Source organism: Octopus sinensis, linkage group LG23, assembly GCF_006345805.1.
Source record: "Octopus sinensis linkage group LG23, ASM634580v1, whole genome shotgun sequence".
Taxonomy (NCBI): Eukaryota; Metazoa; Mollusca; class Cephalopoda; order Octopoda; family Octopodidae; genus Octopus; species Octopus sinensis.
Window position 1 is genome coordinate 12,745,310 of NC_043019.1, and position 20,000 is coordinate 12,765,309.

The following is a 20,000-nucleotide window of genomic DNA, read 5'->3' on the forward strand; positions in this document are numbered from 1 at the left end:
TCAGTTTCCGTCTACCAAATCCACTCACAAGGCATTGGTCGGCCCGGGGCTATAGCAGAAGACACTTGCCCAAGATGCCACGCAGTGGGACTGAACCCGGAACCATGTGGTTGGTTAGCAAGCTACTTACCAAACAGCCACTCCTGCGCCTGACTATATATTGTATCTTCTTAACGCATTCTTAGCATATTTATAAATTCATCTGTCTGGCTGTCTAGTCACAAGGATGTTTCCGCTTGGTAATTGCAATGCACTTTTGTAAGCCAAACGCCATCGTATTCTGTCTGTCGGTGTCACCGGCTTCACCGTCGCGGCTGTTTTTGTTTTTGTTGTGCCTACCATCGTCGTTGTCATGCCACTGTTCTTGCGACATCTCAACCTTCACAATCCCAGTCTTATCAGGTGCATTACCTATCTAGGACTATATCAATCGGTATATCCCATTTATGAGGGATTTGAGTGTGAGAGAATTGACATCCTAGTTCTAGCAGATTGGGTAACCATGTACAGGCTCCCGTTTTGGCTCCTCTCTTATGTTGTTGGTAACTGCTTAGCCTCTGAGCATGAGAGTGTAGGCGTATTTCAAAGATAATCCAACAGCGACTATCCCAAGACTACATTATCTAAGGTGTCTAAGGTATCGAAGATTACATGAGCCAGTCTATTCCACTGCTTTATAAAGATGGTAAGTTATGATTTGAAATGAATCTGGCATGTAACATGTAGTATTGAAACGTTCGTAACTAAAGAATTGTAATACAATAAATTCCACTCTTCGACTGGCTAGGCTTTAAAAGGGTGCATTTATTTTTTATTTTTTAATCCTGCTGAACATTGCCGTATTTAAAGGGTTTAACTTCTATTTAAGAACTCGACTTGCATCATATGATATAAAGTTTAATAAGGTTTACTCACGTTTCCCGTTAGTTTATCTTTTAAACTACGATATTCTGACGAAGTATTACTTAGGTAAGCAGTAATCCAGGGTAGTTGTAGTTGCAGCATCACTTGCAACGTTTTATGAGGTTCTGAAATGAATAGAAAGTGAGTCAATTCGGTTGTGTGCCTGCGTGGGGGGTTGCGCACTCGTGTGTGTGTTAGTCAATCAGTCTTCGACATTTTTCATGTCTTATTTTTGTATGCTTTATAATATTACATATTATAATAACCATTTCTACTAAAGGCACAAGGCCTGAAATTTGTGGGGAAGAGACTAGTTGATTACATGAACCCCAGTGTTTCACTGATACTTAATTTATCAACCCCGAAGGGCTGGAAGGTAAAGTTGACCGCGCCGGAATTTGAACTCAGAAATTACATTTTATAATAATCCGTTCTACTAGAAACACAAAGCCTGAAATTTTGGAGGTAGGGACTAGTCGATCACATCGACCCCAGGGTTTCACTAGTACTTACTTTATAGACCCCGAAAGGATGAAAAGCTAAGTCGACCTCGGCGGTATTTGAACACAGAGCGCAATGGCAGACGAAATGTCGCCAAGCATTTTTTTCTGACATGCTAACAGCTCTGCCAGCACACCGCCTTAAACTACTTGTTATAATAATACAAGTGTTTTCATACTTTCCGCAATCTTCAGGTTTATGTAGTAGCAGTATAAACCGGCAGTTGTGTTTCACAATTGACACGGTTGGTAGCTGTGAAGCTCAATTGTCTGTTGTTATACAACGGGCTTCCTTGTATCAAATTCCTTGTTTCCTTGTATCAAATTCCTTGTTTCCTTGTATCAAATTCACATTGGCCGGCCCGGGGCTATTACAGAAGACACGCACGCAATGTGTCACGCAGTGAGTCTGAACCTAAAATCACGTAGTTGCAAAGAAAGCCTATCAACAACATAGCCAGGATTACAATTTTTTTTTTAAATACTAATTCAAAGAAAATTCATCTCTGACTTCTTTCAGGACCGCAATATTGGCGAAGAGAAAATAGGAAATTTTGATGAATGCCAAAGTGGACTCCGTTATAAGTCAACCATAGATGTGGCAGAGATATTAAAAAAACAATAGGCAAAGGGTACCAGCAAATAACCGGGACAAACCCTCAGACATGCTTCTATCTGTCAAATTTCATTCTAAGGCTAAGGTTGGTCCGATGCATAACTACAGTGGCACGCAGTAGGATTAAACTCAAACTGAACCAAACAGCGTGGTCACGTGGCCTAGTGGTTAAGGTGTTGCACTCTCAATTTCAAGATCATGGGGTCGATCCTTTTACTGGGCGGTGCGTTGTATTCTTCAGCGAAAATCTTTATTTCACAATGTTCTATTTCATTCTGTTGTTAAATAAGTAAACCTACAACGGACTGGAGTTCTGTTTAGGGCGTTGCGGTGTTGTGATAGCGTTCAGTCACTTGAACGCTACGGAAACCGTATAACAGTAGAGGCACATGGCCTAGTGGTTAGAGCAGCGGACTCGCGGTCGAGGGATCGCGGGTTCGAATCTCAGACCGGGCGATGTGTGTGTTTATGAGTGAAACACCTAAACTCCACGCGGCTCTGGCAGAAGGTAATGGCGAAACTTCTGCTGACTCTTTCGCCTCAACTTTCTCTCACTCTTTCCTCCTGCATCTTGCAGCTCACCTGCGACGGACCGGCGTCCCGTCCAGGTGGGGAACCTATACGCCAAGGAAACTGGGAAACCGGCCCTTATGAGCCAGGCAAGGCTCGAGAAGGAACAAAACCGTATAACTGCTCCTACGAGTCCTAGAATTCGAGACGTTGGTATCTAGGGTTACAACATAATGCATTCACGATAGATTCTCGGACCAGGAGATACATTGTGCTTATGAGCAAAACACTTACTTTCACATTGCTTCAATCTAGTAAACGAATAACACTGCGACAGAATGTCATCGCATTCAGGTGGAATATTATGATCTCGGTAACTTATACACCACGAGAACAAAGTAACCGGACCCGTGAAGCCTAGCCCTCGAGACCCTAATGCCCAAGCAAACAATATATGCCAACACCTCGACTCGACATTTTCAATGTCTTTCAGTGTAAAAAGCCAGCCGCAAATGAACACATGAGCTTCAAGTTCCACTTACCTGGGGTTATCGTTACTGTAGTACTCGTACTGGTTGTTGGTGCTGTTGTTGTTGGTGGTGGTGATGATTGTATTGTGAAAGTTTTTACAGTTGCAACTGAAGTTTCTGTTGATACTAAGGTGGTGTCTGCGCTACCTTCTGCGCTAGCATCGATTCCGAGGTACTGTATGTGGATGATGGTATGGTTACCACGGTACTTTCTCCGGTTGTTAACATGTTTACCATGGTACTGTCTGTGGATGGTGGCATGGTTACCACGGTACTTTCTCCGGTTGTTAACATGTTTACCATGGTACTGTCTGTGGATGGTGGCATGGTTACCACGGTACTTTCTCCGGTTGTTAACATGTTTACCATGGTACTGTCTGTGGATGGTGGCATGGTTACCACGGTACTTTCTCCGGTTGTTAACATGGTTACCATGGTACTGTCTGTTGTTGGTGGTATGGTTACCGTGGTATCTTCACTGGTTGTTGGCATGGTTACTGTGGTACTTTCTGTGGTTGATGACATCGGTTCCGTAGTACTTTCTGTTGTTGGTGGTATGGTTACCGTGGTATCTTCACTGGTTGTTGGCATGGTTACTGTGGTACTTTCTGTGGTTGATGACATTGGTTCCGTGGTACTTTCTGTGGATGGTGACATTGGTACCGTACTACCTTCTGTGGTTGGTTTCATCGATTCCGAGGTACTTTCCGTGGATGGTGACATTGGTACCGTACTACCTTCTGTGGTTGGTTTCATCGATTCCGAGGTACTTTCTGTGGATGGTGACATTGGTACCGTACTACCTTCTGTGGTTGGTTTCATCGATTCCGAGGTACTTTCTGTGGATGGTGTCATTGGTACCGTACTACTTTCAGTGGTTGATGGTATGGTTACCGTGGTACTTTCTGTTGTTGGTGGTATGGTTACCGTGGTATCTTCACTGGTTGTTGGCATGGTTACTGTGGTACTTTCTGTGGTTGATGACATTGGTTCCGTAGTACTTTCTGTTGTTGGTGGTATGGTTACCGTGGTATCTTCACTGGTTGTTGGCATGGTTACCGTGGTACTTTCTGTTGTTGGTGGTATGGTTACCGTGGTATCTTCACTGGTTGTTGGCATGGTTACTGTGGTACTTTCTGTGGTTGATGACATTGGTTCCGTGGTACTTTCTGCTGTTGGTGATATGGTTACTATGGTATTGTTTGTAAATGCTAGACTTGTGTTTATGGTTGTTGGGTTGGTCACTGTGGTTACATCTGTAGATGCTGCAATTAAATGAGGTGCAATTAACATAAAATGCATAATTGATTATTGGACATTAATATTATGACTTATTCAGGGACACTAAATGAAATTTTTAAACATTTTATTTTTTATTTTTTACATGTTTCAGCCATTAGACGGTGGCCACGCTGGAGCACCACCTTGAAGATTTTATTCAAAAATATCGATCCCAGGCCTTTCTTTTTAAGTCTGGCAATTATTCTCTCAGCCCACCCTTCTTCGAACCACTATGTTACTGCGACATAAGCAAACAAACACCGGTTGTTAAACAGTGTGGGCATAAACACAAAGACATTCACACACACACATACACATACACACATATGTACACATATTTATTGATATACGACCGACTTCCTCATTGTTTCTGCCTACCAAATTCGCTCATAGGGTATTGGTCGGTCCCGGTATTATAGCAGAGGACACCTCTTTAAGGAGCCGTACAGTGGACTTAAGTCGAAACAACCTGATGGCAAGTAAGCTTCTCAATCACAGCCATTAAATTTTACTGTTGTTATTCTTGTTAGCTCCAGTTCTACTCGGATCAAGAACATCTTTTATCAAAAACAATCCGTGTGGAGGCACATGGCCTAGTGGTTAGAGCAGCGGACTCACGGTCGAGGGATCGCGGGTTCAAATCTCAGACCGGGTGATGTGTGTGTTTATGAGCGAAAACACCTAAGCTCCACGCGGCTCCGGCAGAAGGTAATGGCGAAACTTCTGCTGACTCTTTCGCCACAACTTTCTCTCACTCTTTCCTCCTGCATCTTGCAGCTCACCTGCGACGGACCGGCGTCCCGTCCGGGTGGGGAACATATACGCCAATGAAACCGGGAAACCGGCCCTTATGAGCCAGGGATGGCTTGAGAAGCCACAAACAAAAACAATCCAGTCGTGACAATCTCCTAGTATAACTCATTTACAAGCATTAATTTGGGAGATAAACGCCAGGACCTGCACTATTAAGAAATTACTTGCAATAGTTATGGGATATGTGATGATATTTTCTTTTTTTTCGTGACCGACCAGACCATCAGATGTTGTTACACATCGCTGGTCACAATGCGTTCGCATTGTTTTAGCCTTCGAACGACGCCACCCCGCTGGCTAAGCGAGCAGACCAACAGAAGAAAGAGTGGGAGAAAGAGTGGTGAAAGAGTACAGCAGGGATCACCACCCCTGCCGGAGCCTCGTGGAGCTTTTAGGTGTTTTCCCTCAATAAACACTCACAACGCCCGGTCTGGGAATCGAAACCACGATCCTGCGACCGCGAGTCCGCTGCCCTAACCACTAGGCCATTGCGCCTCCACATGTGATGATATAAAACTGTTTAATTTATACTAATATAGGTGTATGCGTGGATGTGTAGTTCCCAACAACATGGTTGCGGGTTCAGTCTCATGGCGTGGCACCTTGGGCAAGTGTCTTTTTATTATAACCTCGGGCCGACCAAAGCCTTGTGAGTGGATTTGCTAGACGGAAACTGAAAGAAGCCTGTCGTATATATATGTGCTTGTGTATGTGTGTGTTTGTGTGTCTGTCTTTGCCCCCCCCCCCCACCACCACCACCATCGCTTCATAACCGATGTATATGTGTTTACGTCCCTGTAACTTAGCGGTTCGGCAAAAGGTACCGATACAATAAGTACTAGGCTTACAAAGAATAAGTCGTGAGATCGATTTGTTCGACTAAAAAGGTGGTGCTCCAGCATGGCCGCAGCCAAATGACTGAAACAAATAAGAGAATAAAAGAATAACATTTACGGAACCTCCAAGTTTAGAAATAAATATTTTGAGCCGGGGAAACGAAAAAAAGGTCAACGCATTGCTGAGTTCAGCGAGCATGATGAAACAAAAAAGACATTTTGGTCATCCACAGAATCCGTCTCCATTCCCAGTTTTCTTGATCTGATCTTGCCATCGAGTTGAAAATGAACATGTAAGAAAGAGCGAGGTTGACGTTGCGCAATTCTTTTTCACTTGAAAGTTACCACGCAACTCACCACTTAAGGATGACCAGATGGCCTTCGACGAACATGTGATCTTGCCTAAGAAAGATTTTTTTTTTCTAAAGGAAGACTGACAGCTACCTATGCCTGTAAGTCTCTACACCATCACTGTTTTATCCAAAAGGTGGGGGCGCAATGGCCCGGTGGTTAGGGCAGCGGACTCGCGGTCATAGGATCGCGGTTTCGATTCCCAGACCGGGCATTGTGAGTGTTTATTGAGCGAAAACACCTAAAGCTCCACGAGGATCCGGCAGGGGATGGTGGTGATCCCTGCTGTACTCTTTCACCACAACTTTCTCTCACTCTTACTTCCTGTTTCTGTTGTACCTGTATTTCAAAGGGCCGGCCTTGTCACTCTCTGTGTCACGCTGAATATCCCCGAGAACTACGTTAAGGGTGCACGTGTCTGTGGAGTGCTCAGCCACTTACACGTTAATTTCACGAGCGGGCTGTTCCGTTGATTCGAATCAACCGGAACCCTCGTCGTCGTAACCGACGGAGTGTTTCCCCTTTATCCAAAAGAAAGGCTTAAAGCCCACGCCTATCGCCCACTGATGATTAGGTGTGTGGGTGATTTGTCTGAAATCTAGACGTGATGGCAAAAGAAAATATCCCACTTTTGTGTTCAGCATATCAAAAATACCTTCAAATCAGATAAAAACGTCTTGACGACAAAAGAATTGTCCATACTTAAGGCAATAAAAAATCCGGAAGTAACGAACAGAAACCTTTTCCCCACCTCCATCCAAATTCTACACTACCTGGGAATTATGATTTTTTCCGGTTCATCAGTGATAATTTGATCTGATGAACGATGTGGAATACTATGATGATCGAAAGGACAAGGGTTCGAATTTATGAAAAGATTAAAATGATGGACTCTTTTACTCTTTTACTTGTTTCAGTCATTTGACTGTGGCCATGCTGGAACACCGCCTTTAGTCGAGCAAATCAACCCCAGGACTTATTCTTTGTAAGCCTAGTACTTATTCTATCGGTCTCTTTTGCCGAACCACTAAGTTACGGAGACATAACACACCAGCATCGGTTGTCAAGCGATGTTGGGGGGATAAACACAGACACAAACGTATACACACATACATACATACATACATACATACATATATATATATATACATACATATATATATATATATATATATATATATATATATATATATATATATATATATATAATATATATATATATATATATACACATATATATATACATTTACATATATACGATGGGCTTCTTTCAGTTTCCCTCTACCAAATCCACTCACAAGGCTTTGGTCGGCCCGAAGCTATAGTAGAAGACACTTGCCCAAGGTGCCACACAGTGGGACTGAACCCAGAACCATGTGGTTGGTGAGCAAGCTACTTACCACACAGCCACTCCTACGCCTATTGATGAAACGAAACAAAAAAGAACACCAGTTATCTAGCAACAGTTAAAAGCTTCGTTGAAAGAAGGACAGAAGAATATTCTTGCTTTGCCCAACTCGAAAGTATCAGATGGTACTCGATAAAAGTACGGGACAATTTTCTCGCTTTGACTAGCACTGAAAATGTTAACCAGCCATTTCCGAAGTACCAGATCTCGGTACTCCAAGTAAGTTGATTGGAAATGTGAGATGCTTGGCCCTACCTGCGATTCATACCTGCGATTTTATACCTCACTTTAGAAACATGGAACGACACGGAACAAATTGTTTTTAATGATGCAACTCGCGGTAGATAAAGCTATGAATAATAATAGGTTGCAAACATCGGGCTAAAACACTTTTTTCCACCTAAAGTGGCGGGGTTAACCCATTATTTACACGCTACTGTTTGTAGCTTTATCTCCCTCGAGTTTCACCGTTAAAAACGAATAACTTTTGTGCTCAAACAAAGAACAATTTTCTCATAACTATTGTTAAAAGTAGTAAAACAAACAAATTAGTCACATATTAGTCGCATGCAATGTGTTTTGTTTTCTATGATGTGCTCTTGTTTTACAACTCGTGCGCAAACTTAGGGAATGTGCACGCAAAAGGTTTTCAAGAGGAAATCGAATTTTTTTTTTCAGTTGAAGAAATTTAAATGGAGGCCATCCTTCGAATTGATGCGCACATATTTTGCAAAAACAAAAAAAAGACATCATTTATACACAACAGTAATTTCTGCACACGTTCATTGCAAAATAAATTAGAAAGATTGGTGCTTTTTTTTGGCTGTGTTTCTAGTTTTTTGTTTCAGCATTTGTTTAGTTTCAGTGTTAGAAGTTAGGGTTTTTAATCAAATGGTTATTATTATAATTTGGATCAGTTGTACTTTAAGTTGGAGGAGGTTTTTACATATACTGTTTGTAGTTTTGCTGTTTGGTTATGACATCGCTTGTGGTGAGATTCGCCAGGGAGTTTGCTTATTAAAGTAACTTCTGTAACGTTTTCGTTAACGCTCGTATTGCCAGTGAACTGATGCCTGTTGACGACTGTGGAATTCAAATCTGTTGTTTTAATAGTGACACCGTCTGTAACAATTTGATTGCTTGTAAGAGTAATAAGTTGGGCCGCCTTGTCTAGCATATTTGTTCCGGTGTTTAGAGGGAAGCTGTAATAACAAAAATCGATGTTATAGTGTCTCCATTGTCGAATTATTCTCTTTGAGCGTACTTTGAAATTCTCAGTATTTAGTCGTAGAAAAAAATCTGGATTTTTTTTTATTTTTTAATAACATCGACAGCAATGCTCGAGCTGGAAAATATACCAGACGATGTCATAATATTTGTAAGAAATTAGTATCGTCTGCTCCGGAAGTTTCGTGGTCGCCATAGTTATATTCGTCGTTGCAGCTTTAGCGTTTGTAAAATTTACAACAGATGTTTCTGAGGGATTATCGTGTGTGACAGCTTAATTTCAGAAAATATATATTCGTATTAATTATTTGGTTAGTGGTACGATCAACAGTATATTTTTTTTTCATATATCAGCAGTAAAAAGTTTAGTATTATCTATGATGCTGTCAGTATTTTCATATATGAGGTTAGTGTTTCTAACTACAATTATTTCAACACTTAATGTTATTTAAACTATTGTCAGTCATACTAAGGGTGAGTATCTTTGTATCAGTAAAGCGATCGCGATCAATTATACTTTGATGTGTTATAGCTTTATCTGTTTGTAGAGTAGCGTATTACTCATAGAGAGAGATCATTTTCATTGTTACACCGTTTACAGTAAAATCTACCCCGTTATAAGTAGTAATTTCATCATCGTGATCATCATTATCATCCTCATCAACCCCTTGATAATCCGGTCTCGTGTCCCCAGGACAGATAGAACTTTAACTCTGAACGTGACGCTAGTACTTCGCAGGGTTAGACATTTACAGCTGAACGGACTGGAGCAACGTGAAATGAAATGCTTTTACATAAGAATAAAAATACAATGTACCCGCTCACCCCGGTTCGGGAATTGAAACTCCATTACGCATTGGAGTCGATGTAATCAACTAGCCCCTTCCCCCGAAAATTTCAACCCTTGTGCCTATAGTAGAAACGATTATTTACTAGAAATAGCAGCAGATTGACTATCATTGTTTCCTTAGATTATTAAGCCCATCAGTAACTCGATCTGAAGTAATGTTACTGACAATGATGTGACTAAAGTATGTGCCGTCAGAGGCAGCCCTTGAGTTTGTAGTTCTCTTCTCCCGGATCGCTACAAGCCTATAGAGGCTTATACAGCAGACCTAAAACCATTGCCCTCACAAGAGCGTCTCCGCCCCCGGGTCGAACTACTCCCAACGTTAACTCACCTACCTTCCAACTAGGTTACTGCGCACTAATTGTTTGACATAGCTTGTAATTAATGCTTTCCGTTTGTGCAGTGAGCCTTGCAATTGCTTGTCGTCCAGTAAGATCATGATTTACAAGGATGTGGTTTCGTTTTACAGTCCGTCCTCAGTTCTGTAGCAATGTCAGCGATACCAGCAGAAAATATCACGACATTAGGGAGTGCATGTGCCGCGTTACAACCTGGATTGATTACTCATGCGATTTTGTATTGTCGTCAAAAGCAGTCTGAAATGTCGCCGTGTCGTCGCCGTGATCTGCAATGTTGACAGAAGCAGTTTCATGTATCGTAACAATAGCGGCCATCTCTGTAATGTTATCGCTTGTTGCTCGCTCTATAGTAGTAGTAGTAGTAGTGTGAGGGCGCATGGCTCAGTGGTTAGAGCGTCGGGCTTACGATCGTGAGGTTGTGAGTTCGAATCCCGGACCGAGCTGCGTGTTGTGTTCTTGAGCAAGACACTTCATTTCACGTTGCTCCAGTTCACTCAGCTGTAGAAATGGGTTGCGACGTCATAGGTGCAAAGCTGTATCGGACCCCCTTTGCCTTTCCCTTGGATAACACTGGTGGCGGGGAGGGGGGGAGGCCGGTATGCATGGGCGACTGCTGGTCTTCTATAAACAACCTTGCCGCACGGACTTGTGCCTGGGAGGGTAACTTCCTAGGTGCAATCCCATGGTCAGTCATGACAGAAGGGGGTCTCAGCAACTCAGCAGCAGCAGCAGCAGCAGCGGCAGCAGCGCAGCAGCAGCAGCAGCAGCAGCAGCAGTAGTAGTAGTAGTAGTAGTAGTAGTAGTAGTAGTAGTAGTAGTAAACTAAGATGTTATATAGCACATACTACGGTCTATATCACTGTTAATAGAAAACTGAAGTGTGGGTTCGCTAGTAATATTTCTACCTGTTTCTGTAAAGTACGAAGTGATTTCTCCGCTGTAAGTAGTAACTTTTGTAACACCGTCTACGTTGCCTTCGGTCGTTGTTGAATCTTCGCCTGAATTCTCTGTTGCATCGGTGAGATACGATAGAGTATCGGAATTACTTTCACTGTTCATTTCTACCGTCGTCACCGTGACAGGTTGCCATCGAGATGCATTCTGGTATGTTACAGATGTGGGAATGACCGTGACAGCATCTGTTGTGATATTAGTAAGAGGTGTTACATTCATGGTGACGTCTGCTTTAGTTTCACTTCTTGTAACATCTGTTGTTACATTACTTTCATTTGTTACAGAAGTGGGGAGATCTGTGCTACTATGTAACATGAGTGTAACGTTTGTTGTCCTATTACTATTGCTTGTTGCGGGAGTGGAAATGTATGTGCTACTGTTTAATATATTTGTAACTTCAGTTGTCACATAGCTTTCGTTAGTCACTGAAGGCGAAGTGTTTGTGTTACTGTGTAACATGAGTGTAACGTTTGTTGTCCTATTACTATTGCTTGTTGCAGGAGTGGAAATGTATGTGCTACTGTTTAATATATTTGTAACTTCAGTTGTCACATAGCTTTCGTTAGTCACTGAAGGCGAAGTGTTTGTGTTATTGTGTAACATGAGTGTAACGTTTGTTGTCCTATTACTATTGCTTGTTGCAGGAGTGGAAATGTATGTGCTACTGTTTAATATATTTGTAACTTCAGTTGTCACATAGCTTTCGTTAGTCACTGAAGGCGGAGTGTTTGTGTTACTGTGTAACATGAGTGTAACGTTTGTTGTCCTATTACTATTGCTTGTTGCAGGAGTGGAAATGTATGTGCTACTGTTTAACATATTTGTAACTTCAGTTGTCACATAGCTTTCATTAGTCACTGAAGGGGGAGTGTTTGTGTTACTGTGTAACATGAGTGTAACGTTTGTTGTCCTATTACTATTGCTTGTTGCAGGAGTGGAGATGTATGTGCTACTGTTTAATATATTTGTAACTTCAGTTGTCACATAGCTTTCGTTAGTCACTGAAGGCGGAGTGTTTGTGTTACTGTGTAACATGACTGTAACGTTTGTTGTCCTATTACTATTGCTTGTTGCAGGAGTGGAAATGTATGTGCTACTGTTTAATATATTTGTAACTTCAGTTGTCACATAGCTTTCGTTAGTCACTGAAGGCGGAGTGTTTGTGTTACTGTGTAACATGAGTGTAACGTTTGTTGTCCTATTACTATTGCTTGTTGCGGGAGTGGAAATGTATGTGCTACTGTTTAATATATTTGTAACTTCAGTTGTCACATAGCTTTCGTTAGTCACTGAAGGCGAAGTGTTTGTGTTACTGTGTAACATGAGTGTAACGTTTGTTGTCCTATTACTATTGCTTGTTGCGGGAGTGGAAATGTATGTGCTACTGTTTAATATATTTGTAACTTCAGTTGTCACATAGCTTTCGTTAGTCACTGAAGGCGGAGTGTTTGTGTTACTGTGTAACATGAGTGTAACGTTTGTTGTCCTATTACTATTGCTTGTTGCAGGAGTGGAGATGTATGTGCTACTGTTTAATATATTTGTAACTTCAGTTGTCACATAGCTTTCGTTAGTCACTGAAGGCGGAGTGTTTGTGTTACTGTGTAACATGAGTGTAACGTTTGTTGTCCTATTACTATTGCTTGTTGCAGGAGTGGAAATGTATGTGCTACTGTTTAATATATTTGTAACTTCAGTTGTCACATAGCTTTCATTAGTCACTGAAGGCGAAGTGTTTGTGTTACTGTGTAACATGAGTGTAACGTTTGTTGTCCTATTACTATTGCTTGTTGCGGGAGTGGAAATGTATGTGCTACTGTTTAATATATTGTAACTTCAGTTGTCACATAGCTTTCGTTAGTCACTGAAGGGGGAGTGTTTGTGTTACTGTGTAACATGACTGTAACGTTTGTTGTCCTATTACTATTGCTTGTTGCAGGAGTGGAAATGTATGTGCTACTGTTTAATATATTTGTAACTTCAGTTGTCACATAGCTTTCGTTAGTCACTGAAGGCGAAGTGTTTGTGTTACTGTGTAACATGAGTGTAACGTTTGTTGTCCTATTACTATGCTTGTTGCAGGAGTGGAGATGTATGTGCTACTGTTTAATATATTTGTAACTTCAGTTGTCACATAGCTTTCGTTAGTCACTGAAGCGGAGTGTTTGTGTTACTGTGTAACATGAGTGTAACGTTTGTTGTCCTATTACTATTGCTTGTTGCAGGAGTGGAAATGTATGTGCTACTGTTTAATATATTTGTAACTTCAGTTGTCACATAGCTTTCGTTAGTCACTGAAGGCGGAGTGTTTGTGTTACTGTGTAACATGAGTGTAACGTTTGTTGTCCTATTACTATTGCTTGTTGCGGGAGTGGAAATGTATGTGCTACTGTTTAATATATTTGTAACTTCAGTTGTCACATAGCTTTCGTTAGTCACTGAAGGCGAAGTGTTTGTGTTACTGTGTAACATGAGTGTAACGTTTGTTGTCCTATTACTATTGCTTGTTGCGGGAGTGGAAATGTATGTGCTACTGTTTATATATTTGTAACTTCAGTTGTCACATAGCTTTCGTTAGTCACTGAAGGCGGAGTGTTTGTGTTACTGTGTAACATGAGTGTAACGTTTGTTGTCCTATTACTATTGCTTGTTGCAGGAGTGGAGATGTATGTGTGCTACTGTTTAATATATTTGTAACTTCAGTTGTCACATAGCTTTCGTTAGTCACTGAAGGCGGAGTGTTTGTGTTACTGTGTAACATGAGTGTAACGTTTGTTGTCCTATTACTATTGCTTGTTGCAGGAGTGGAAATGTATGTGCTACTGTTTAATATATTTGTAACTTCAGTTGTCACATAGCTTTCATTAGTCACTGAAGGCGAAGTGTTTGTGTTACTGTGTAACATGAGTGTAACGTTTGTTGTCCTATTACTATTGCTTGTTGCGGGAGTGGAAATGTATGTGCTACTGTTTAATATATTTGTAACTTCAGTTGTCACATAGCTTTCGTTAGTCACTGAAGGCGGAGTGTTTGTGTTACTGTGTAACATGACTGTAACGTTTGTTGTCCTATTACTATTGCTTGTTGCAGGAGTGGAAATGTATGTGCTACTGTTTAATATATTTGTAACTTCAGTTGTCACATAGCTTTCGTTAGTCACTGAAGGCGAAGTGTTTGTGTTACTGTGTAACATGAGTGTAACGTTTGTTGTCCTATTACTATTGCTTGTTGCGGGAGTGGAAATGTATGTGCTACTGTTTAATATATTTGTAACATCAGTTGTCACATAGCTTTCGTTAGTCACTGAAGGCGGAGTGTTTGAGTTACTGTGTAACATGAGTGTAACGTTTGTTGTCCTATTACTATTGCTTGTTGCAGGAGTGGAAATGTATGTGCTACTGTTTAATATATTTGTAACTTCAGTTGTCACATAGCTTTCGTTAGTCACTGAAGGCGAAGTGTTTGTGTTATTGTGTAACATGAGTGTAACGTTTGTTGTCCTATTACTATTGCTTGTTGCAGGAGTGGAAATGTATGTGCTACTGTTTAATATATTTGTAACTTCAGTTGTCACATAGCTTTCGTTAGTCACTGAAGGCGGAGTGTTTGTGTTACTGTGTAACATGAGTGTAACGTTTGTTGTGCTATTACTATTGCTTGTTGCGGGAGTGGAAATGTATGTGCTACTGTTTAATATATTTGTAACTTCAGTTGTCACATAGCTTTCGTTAGTCACTGAAGGCGAAGTGTTTGTGTACTGTGTAACATGAGTGTAACGTTTGTTGTCCTATTACTATTGCTTGTTGCGGAGTGGAAATGTATGTGCTACTGTTTAATATATTTGTAACTTCAGTTGTCACATAGCTTTCGTTAGTCACTGAAGGCGGAGTGTTTGTGTTACTGTGTAACATGAGTGTAACGTTTTTGTCCTATTACTATTGCTTGTTGCGGGAGTGGAAAGTATGTGCTACTGTTAATATATTTGTAACTTCAGTTGTCACATAGCTTTCGTTAGTCACTGAAGGCGGAGTGTTTGTGTTACTGTGTAACATGACTGTACGTTTGTTGTCCTATTACTATTGCTTGTTGCGGGAGTGGAATGTATGTGCTACTGTTTAATATATTGTAACTTCAGTTGTCACATAGCTTTCGTTAGTCACTGAAGGCGGAGTGTTTGTGTTACTGTGTAACATGAGTGTAACGTTTGTTGTCCTATACTATTGCTTGTTGCAGGAGTGGAAATGTATGTGCTACTGTTTAATATATTTGTAACTTCAGTTGTCACATAGCTTTTATTAGTCACTGAAGGCGAAGTGTTTGTGTTACTGTGTAACATGAGTGTAACGTTTGTTGTCCTATTACTATTGCTTGTTGCAGGAGTGGAAATGTATGTGCTACTGTTTAATATATTTGTAACTTCAGTTGTCACATAGCTTTCGTTAGTCACTGAAGGCGGAGTGTTTGAGTTACTGTGTAACATGAGTGTAACGTTTGTTGTCCTATTACTATTGCTTGTTGCAGGAGTGGAAATGTATGTGCTACTGTTTAATATATTTGTAACTTCAGTTGTCACATAGCTTTCGTTAGTCACTGAAGGCGGAGTGTTTGTGTTACTGTGTAACATGAGTGTAACGTTTGTTGTCCTATTACTATTGCTTGTTGCGGGAGTCGAAATGTATATGCTACTGTTTAATATATTTGTAACTTCAGTTGTCACATAGCTTTCGTTAGTCACTGAAGGCGGAGTGTTTGTGTTACTGTGTAACATGACTGTAACGTTTGTTGTCCTATTACTATTGTTTGTTGCAGGAGTGGAAATGTATGTGCTACTGTTTAATATATTTGTAACTTCAGTTGTCACATCGGTTTTTCTTGTTACTGAAGTGGTTATGTCTGTGCTATTGTCAGTGTTATTGTTTAACGTACCTGTAACGGTTGTGACATAGCTTTCGCTTGCTACAGAAGTGGGAATATCTGAGTTACCTGTGATTTCTACATCCGTTGTGACACCATTTTCTGTTATTACAGAAGTTGCACCGTCTGCGTTACCCGTGGTTTCTACAATATCTGTTGTCACACCATTTTCTGTTGTTACAGAAGTTGTAAAGTTTGCGTTACTCGTGGTTTCTACAACATCTGTTGTCACACCATTTTCTGTTGTTACAGAAGTTGTAAAGTTTGCGTTACCCGTGGTTTCTACAACATCTGTTGTCACACCATTTTCTGTTGTTACAGAAGTTGTAAAGTTTGCGTTACTCGTGGTTTCTACAACATCTGTTGTCACACCATTTTCTGTTGTTACAGAAGTTGTAAAGTTTGCGTTACTCGTGGTTTCTGAAACATCTGTTGTTACACCATTTTCTGTTGTTACATAAGTTGTAAAGTTTGCGTTACTCGTGGTTTCTACAACATCTGTTGTCACACCATTTTCTGTTGTTGCAGAAGTTGTAAAGTTTGCGTTACTCGTGGTTTCTACAACATCTGTTGTCACACCATTTTCTGTTGTTACAGAAGTTGTAAAGTTTGCGTTACTCGTGGTTTCTGAAACATCTGTTGTCACACCATTTTCTGTTGTTACAGAAGTTGTAATGTTTGCGTTACTCGTGGTTTCTACAACATCTGTTGTCACACCATTTTCTGTTGTTACAGAAGTTGTAAAGTTTGCGTCACTCGTGGTTTCTACAACATCTGTTGTTACAGAAGTTGTAAAGTTTGCGTTACTCGTGGTTTCTGAAACATCTGTTGTCACACCATTTTCTGTTGTTACAGAAGTTGTAAAGTTTGCGTTACTCGTGGTTTCTGAAACATCTGTTGTCACACCATTTTCTGTTGTTACAGAAGTTGTAAAGTTTGCGTTACTCGTGGTTTCTACAACATCTGTTGTCACACCATTTTCTGTTGTTACAGACGTTGTAAAGTTTGCGTTACTCGGGGTTTCTACAACATCTGTTGTCACACCATTTTCTGTTGTTACAGAAGTTGTATTGTTTGCGTTACTCGGGGTTTCTGAAACATCTGTTGTCACACCATTTTCTGTTGTTACAGAGGTTGTAATGTTTGCGTTACTCGTGGTTTCTACATCTGTTGTCACGCCATTTTCTGTTGTTACAGAAGTTGTAAAGATTTCGTTACTCGTGGTTTTTGTAACCTCTGTCGTCACATCATTTTGATATGTTACACTTGTGGTAAAGTTTGTATTATTTGCCGTAAAAAACGTGTCAGTGACATTGCTGGCTCTTATAGTGTTTTTACCTGTAAGAGATTTGAGGTAATACAACAGCAATTAGTGCATTCCTGAAATGTAAATACAGGTAAAAAAAAAAGATTCGAAGATGAATATATGCGTATTTATATTTCTGTCAAATATTTCATAAATATGACAAAATAAACAAAACATGTGCGCGTGTATGTGTATTTGTGTGTATTTATGTGTTTGTGCGCGTGTGTGTGTGTGCGTTTACGTCTGCTAGATAATGCAACACAATTGCCACGGTAAGCACTATCTTAATGACTGACAAGGGGGAAGCTCCCTACAGCAGTGGACATAGCCAGATCATCGATGATTTCTCATTTTAATGCCCATCAGTGGCTCTCACCGCACCTAGGGTTAAACTCAGCTCGCCTTGTTCGTTTTTATAATTGTTTTTATAATTTTGTTATAATTTTATATTTTTTTATAATTGACCTGTGGGTTGTGTATTCTACTCCATTGTTTTAGCCTCCAGACGAGGTTCGAGAGAAATGTAGAGTGTCTTTTGTTTATATTGGAAAACGACTAGAGGTGGTTTCTCAAACGATTTTTCATAGTGTCTGCGGCACTACCAATATACACATATTTCTGTGTATTTGTCTTGACTTCGCATTTGTACACTACAATCTATATCATGCAGTTGGGCCCATGTGGAATGAAGGAGCGAAGAGAAAAGAATATTCCTATTCACGGCGAAGGCGGAAATCCGGATGGCCCCTTTGCAAAGACAATCCGAACACAGATAAGTGTTGTAGTGAATGACCAGTAGACCGGAAATGGCGCGAGACCGACGTGTCATTGCCGATTCTGATGTCTCGGAGGTGCTCCGCGAACCGGTCAGCCAAACGGCGTCCCGTTTGGCCGATGTGCAGAGAAGGGCAGAAAGTGCAGGAGAAGCAGTAAATGACATTGCTAGAAGTGCAAGTAAAGGAGTCGGTGATATGATAGGGACGATGTTAGGTGCCTGTGAGGATGGTAGTGTTAGAGAGGTAGTGTGCGAGAGCAGGGGAACGAACTAGGCTAGGAAGTGGGGTTTGGAAAGAAACTGTTGACCAGGAGGTCACGCAGGTTGTGGGCTTAGATGAAGACAGGAAGGAGTAGGTTGGGGGAAGATGTGCAAGATGGAGGGATCGGACTGTGTCGCCAGAAGACTCGGAGAATGATGCGTCAGACGGGCAGGGTGGAGGGGTGGTAGGTAAGGGGAAATGGGAGATGGGCAACGGCGGGGCGGGTGCGAGAAGAGAGAGCAAAGGCACGGTCCACGGAACGTGCTCTAGCAAGGGTTGTGCAGAGAGTTGTGAGGGGATATCCACAAAGGATGAAGTGGTGAGCCATGAGTTGTGACAGTCTCAAAATGATGGTTGTCACTGCAGGGCCTGCACAGACGGAGGAATTGGGAGTAGGGGTGGAGAGCTTAGTGTGGGTAGGGTGGGAGGAGGAGAAGTTAGGATATGAATGCGACACGGTATGTTTTTAGTGGATGGAGGTAGTGACCGCGGAGTGGTGCATGTTGGCCGAAATACCGAGAAATGGAACGAAAGTACTGGAAATAGTGCAGGGGAATTCGAGGGCAGGATGGAAGGATTGGACAAAACAGAGGATTACTTGATACAGTCTTTTTTTCATTAAATGTTATGAAAATTATGAGGATGCTACTAACCTTTTTTGGGAAGAATTTCTTCTGATGTCTGAGCGCTTCGTTAAACCTTTTCAAACTCACACACAAGCACACACACAGCAGACAATTACAAAGAATACAGTGAATGATACAACATCAAATTTTTCTTTTAAATTTACAGTTCGTCATACAGCATAATTAGTTTGTTAAAATGACCTACACGTGTTTCTGTTGCACAGAGTATGTGCAGTTGCACATGAGACCCAGCATAATCTTTTGTGCACCTTCATTCAGGGTTCTTAAATAAGCGTAGTTCGAAATGAACTGATTTAATTTATTTACTTGTGGCTAGTTTAAAATCCAAAGGGATCTTATGGGAAATATGTTGAAATCTAATATGGCCAGACAGTTTATTCTTAACTGACCCCTAACTTAACACCAGTGCCAGGGTGGACATTAGGAATTTGATGTATATCAAATTAGATCAAATTATATTTGAGTGTACTAATGGGTTTTTTCTATGAGTTAAAGGAAATTGAATACATATATACACATGCTTATAGATAAAGATACATATATATACATATATATGCATGTATATAGATATATATAGATGTATATAGATATATATGCATGTATATATATATATATATATATACATGCATATATATCTATATACATACACACATACGTGTATGGATATATATGAGAGAGGATGAGAGAGAGAACGAGATGGAGCGAGAGCTGTCTTCTTCGGTATGCAGGAAATACACAAACCAAAAATTCCAAGGCCAGCATTCATTGAACCGCAAGAACTTTTTCTTTTTTTCTTTTTTTTTTTTCTCCGTGGAAAACTGCAGCGAAAAGCTTTTACAGGTTCAAATAACTCTTAAACATATTTGAAATGCTCTTATGTTCGTATACTTTTCTTCCCTGCTCTCCTGCACCGAGTCACGAATTTGTTCTGGCTTGGCGGCTAATGTGTGCAGTCATT

General features: G+C 40.8%; 3 protein-coding genes across 3 annotated transcripts in view; all 3 read right to left on the reverse strand.

Annotated features, from left to right (window-relative positions):
- Positions 1-20,000, reverse strand: part of LOC115223690 — a 44,366-nt gene that overhangs the window by 17,339 nt on the left and 7,027 nt on the right. Inside the window, exons 2-3 of the mRNA XM_029794363.2 lie at positions 3,072-3,128; positions 916-1,028 (exon numbers count right to left, since the gene is read on the reverse strand). Coding sequence (XP_029650223.1) covers positions 916-1,005 — 90 coding nt within the window. The 5' untranslated portion in view covers positions 1,006-1,028; positions 3,072-3,128. The remainder of the gene's footprint in view (positions 1-915; positions 1,029-3,071; positions 3,129-20,000) is intronic.
- LOC115223484 (location of vulva defective 1-like) lies at positions 11,007-12,893 on the reverse strand. Its single transcript, XM_029794089.2, has one exon. The coding sequence runs from the start codon at positions 12,891-12,893 to the stop codon at positions 11,007-11,009; it is 1,887 nt and encodes a 628-aa protein (XP_029649949.2).
- On the reverse strand, positions 15,295-18,298 carry LOC118760867 (mucin-3A-like). The gene is made up of 2 exons (XM_036512627.1): positions 18,127-18,298; positions 15,295-17,390 (listed from the first exon to the last, which is right to left on the reverse strand). Exons 1-2 carry the CDS (start codon positions 18,296-18,298, stop codon positions 15,295-15,297), a joined length of 2,268 nt encoding a protein of 755 aa, XP_036368520.1.

Bases quoted from the DNA above. Each gene is read 5' to 3' on its own strand.
- LOC115223484 (XM_029794089.2), bottom strand. From the start codon at position 12,893: ATGTTACACAGTAACACAAACACTTCGCCTTCAGTGACTAATGAAAGC.
- LOC118760867 (XM_036512627.1), bottom strand. From the start codon at position 18,298: ATGTCATTTACTGCTTCTCCTGCACTTTCTGCCCTTCTCTGCACATCG. The intron at 17,391-18,126 runs GTTCGGATTGTC...AATCTCTTACAG, and splicing joins TCACTACAACACTTATCTGT to GTAAAAACACTATAAGAGCC.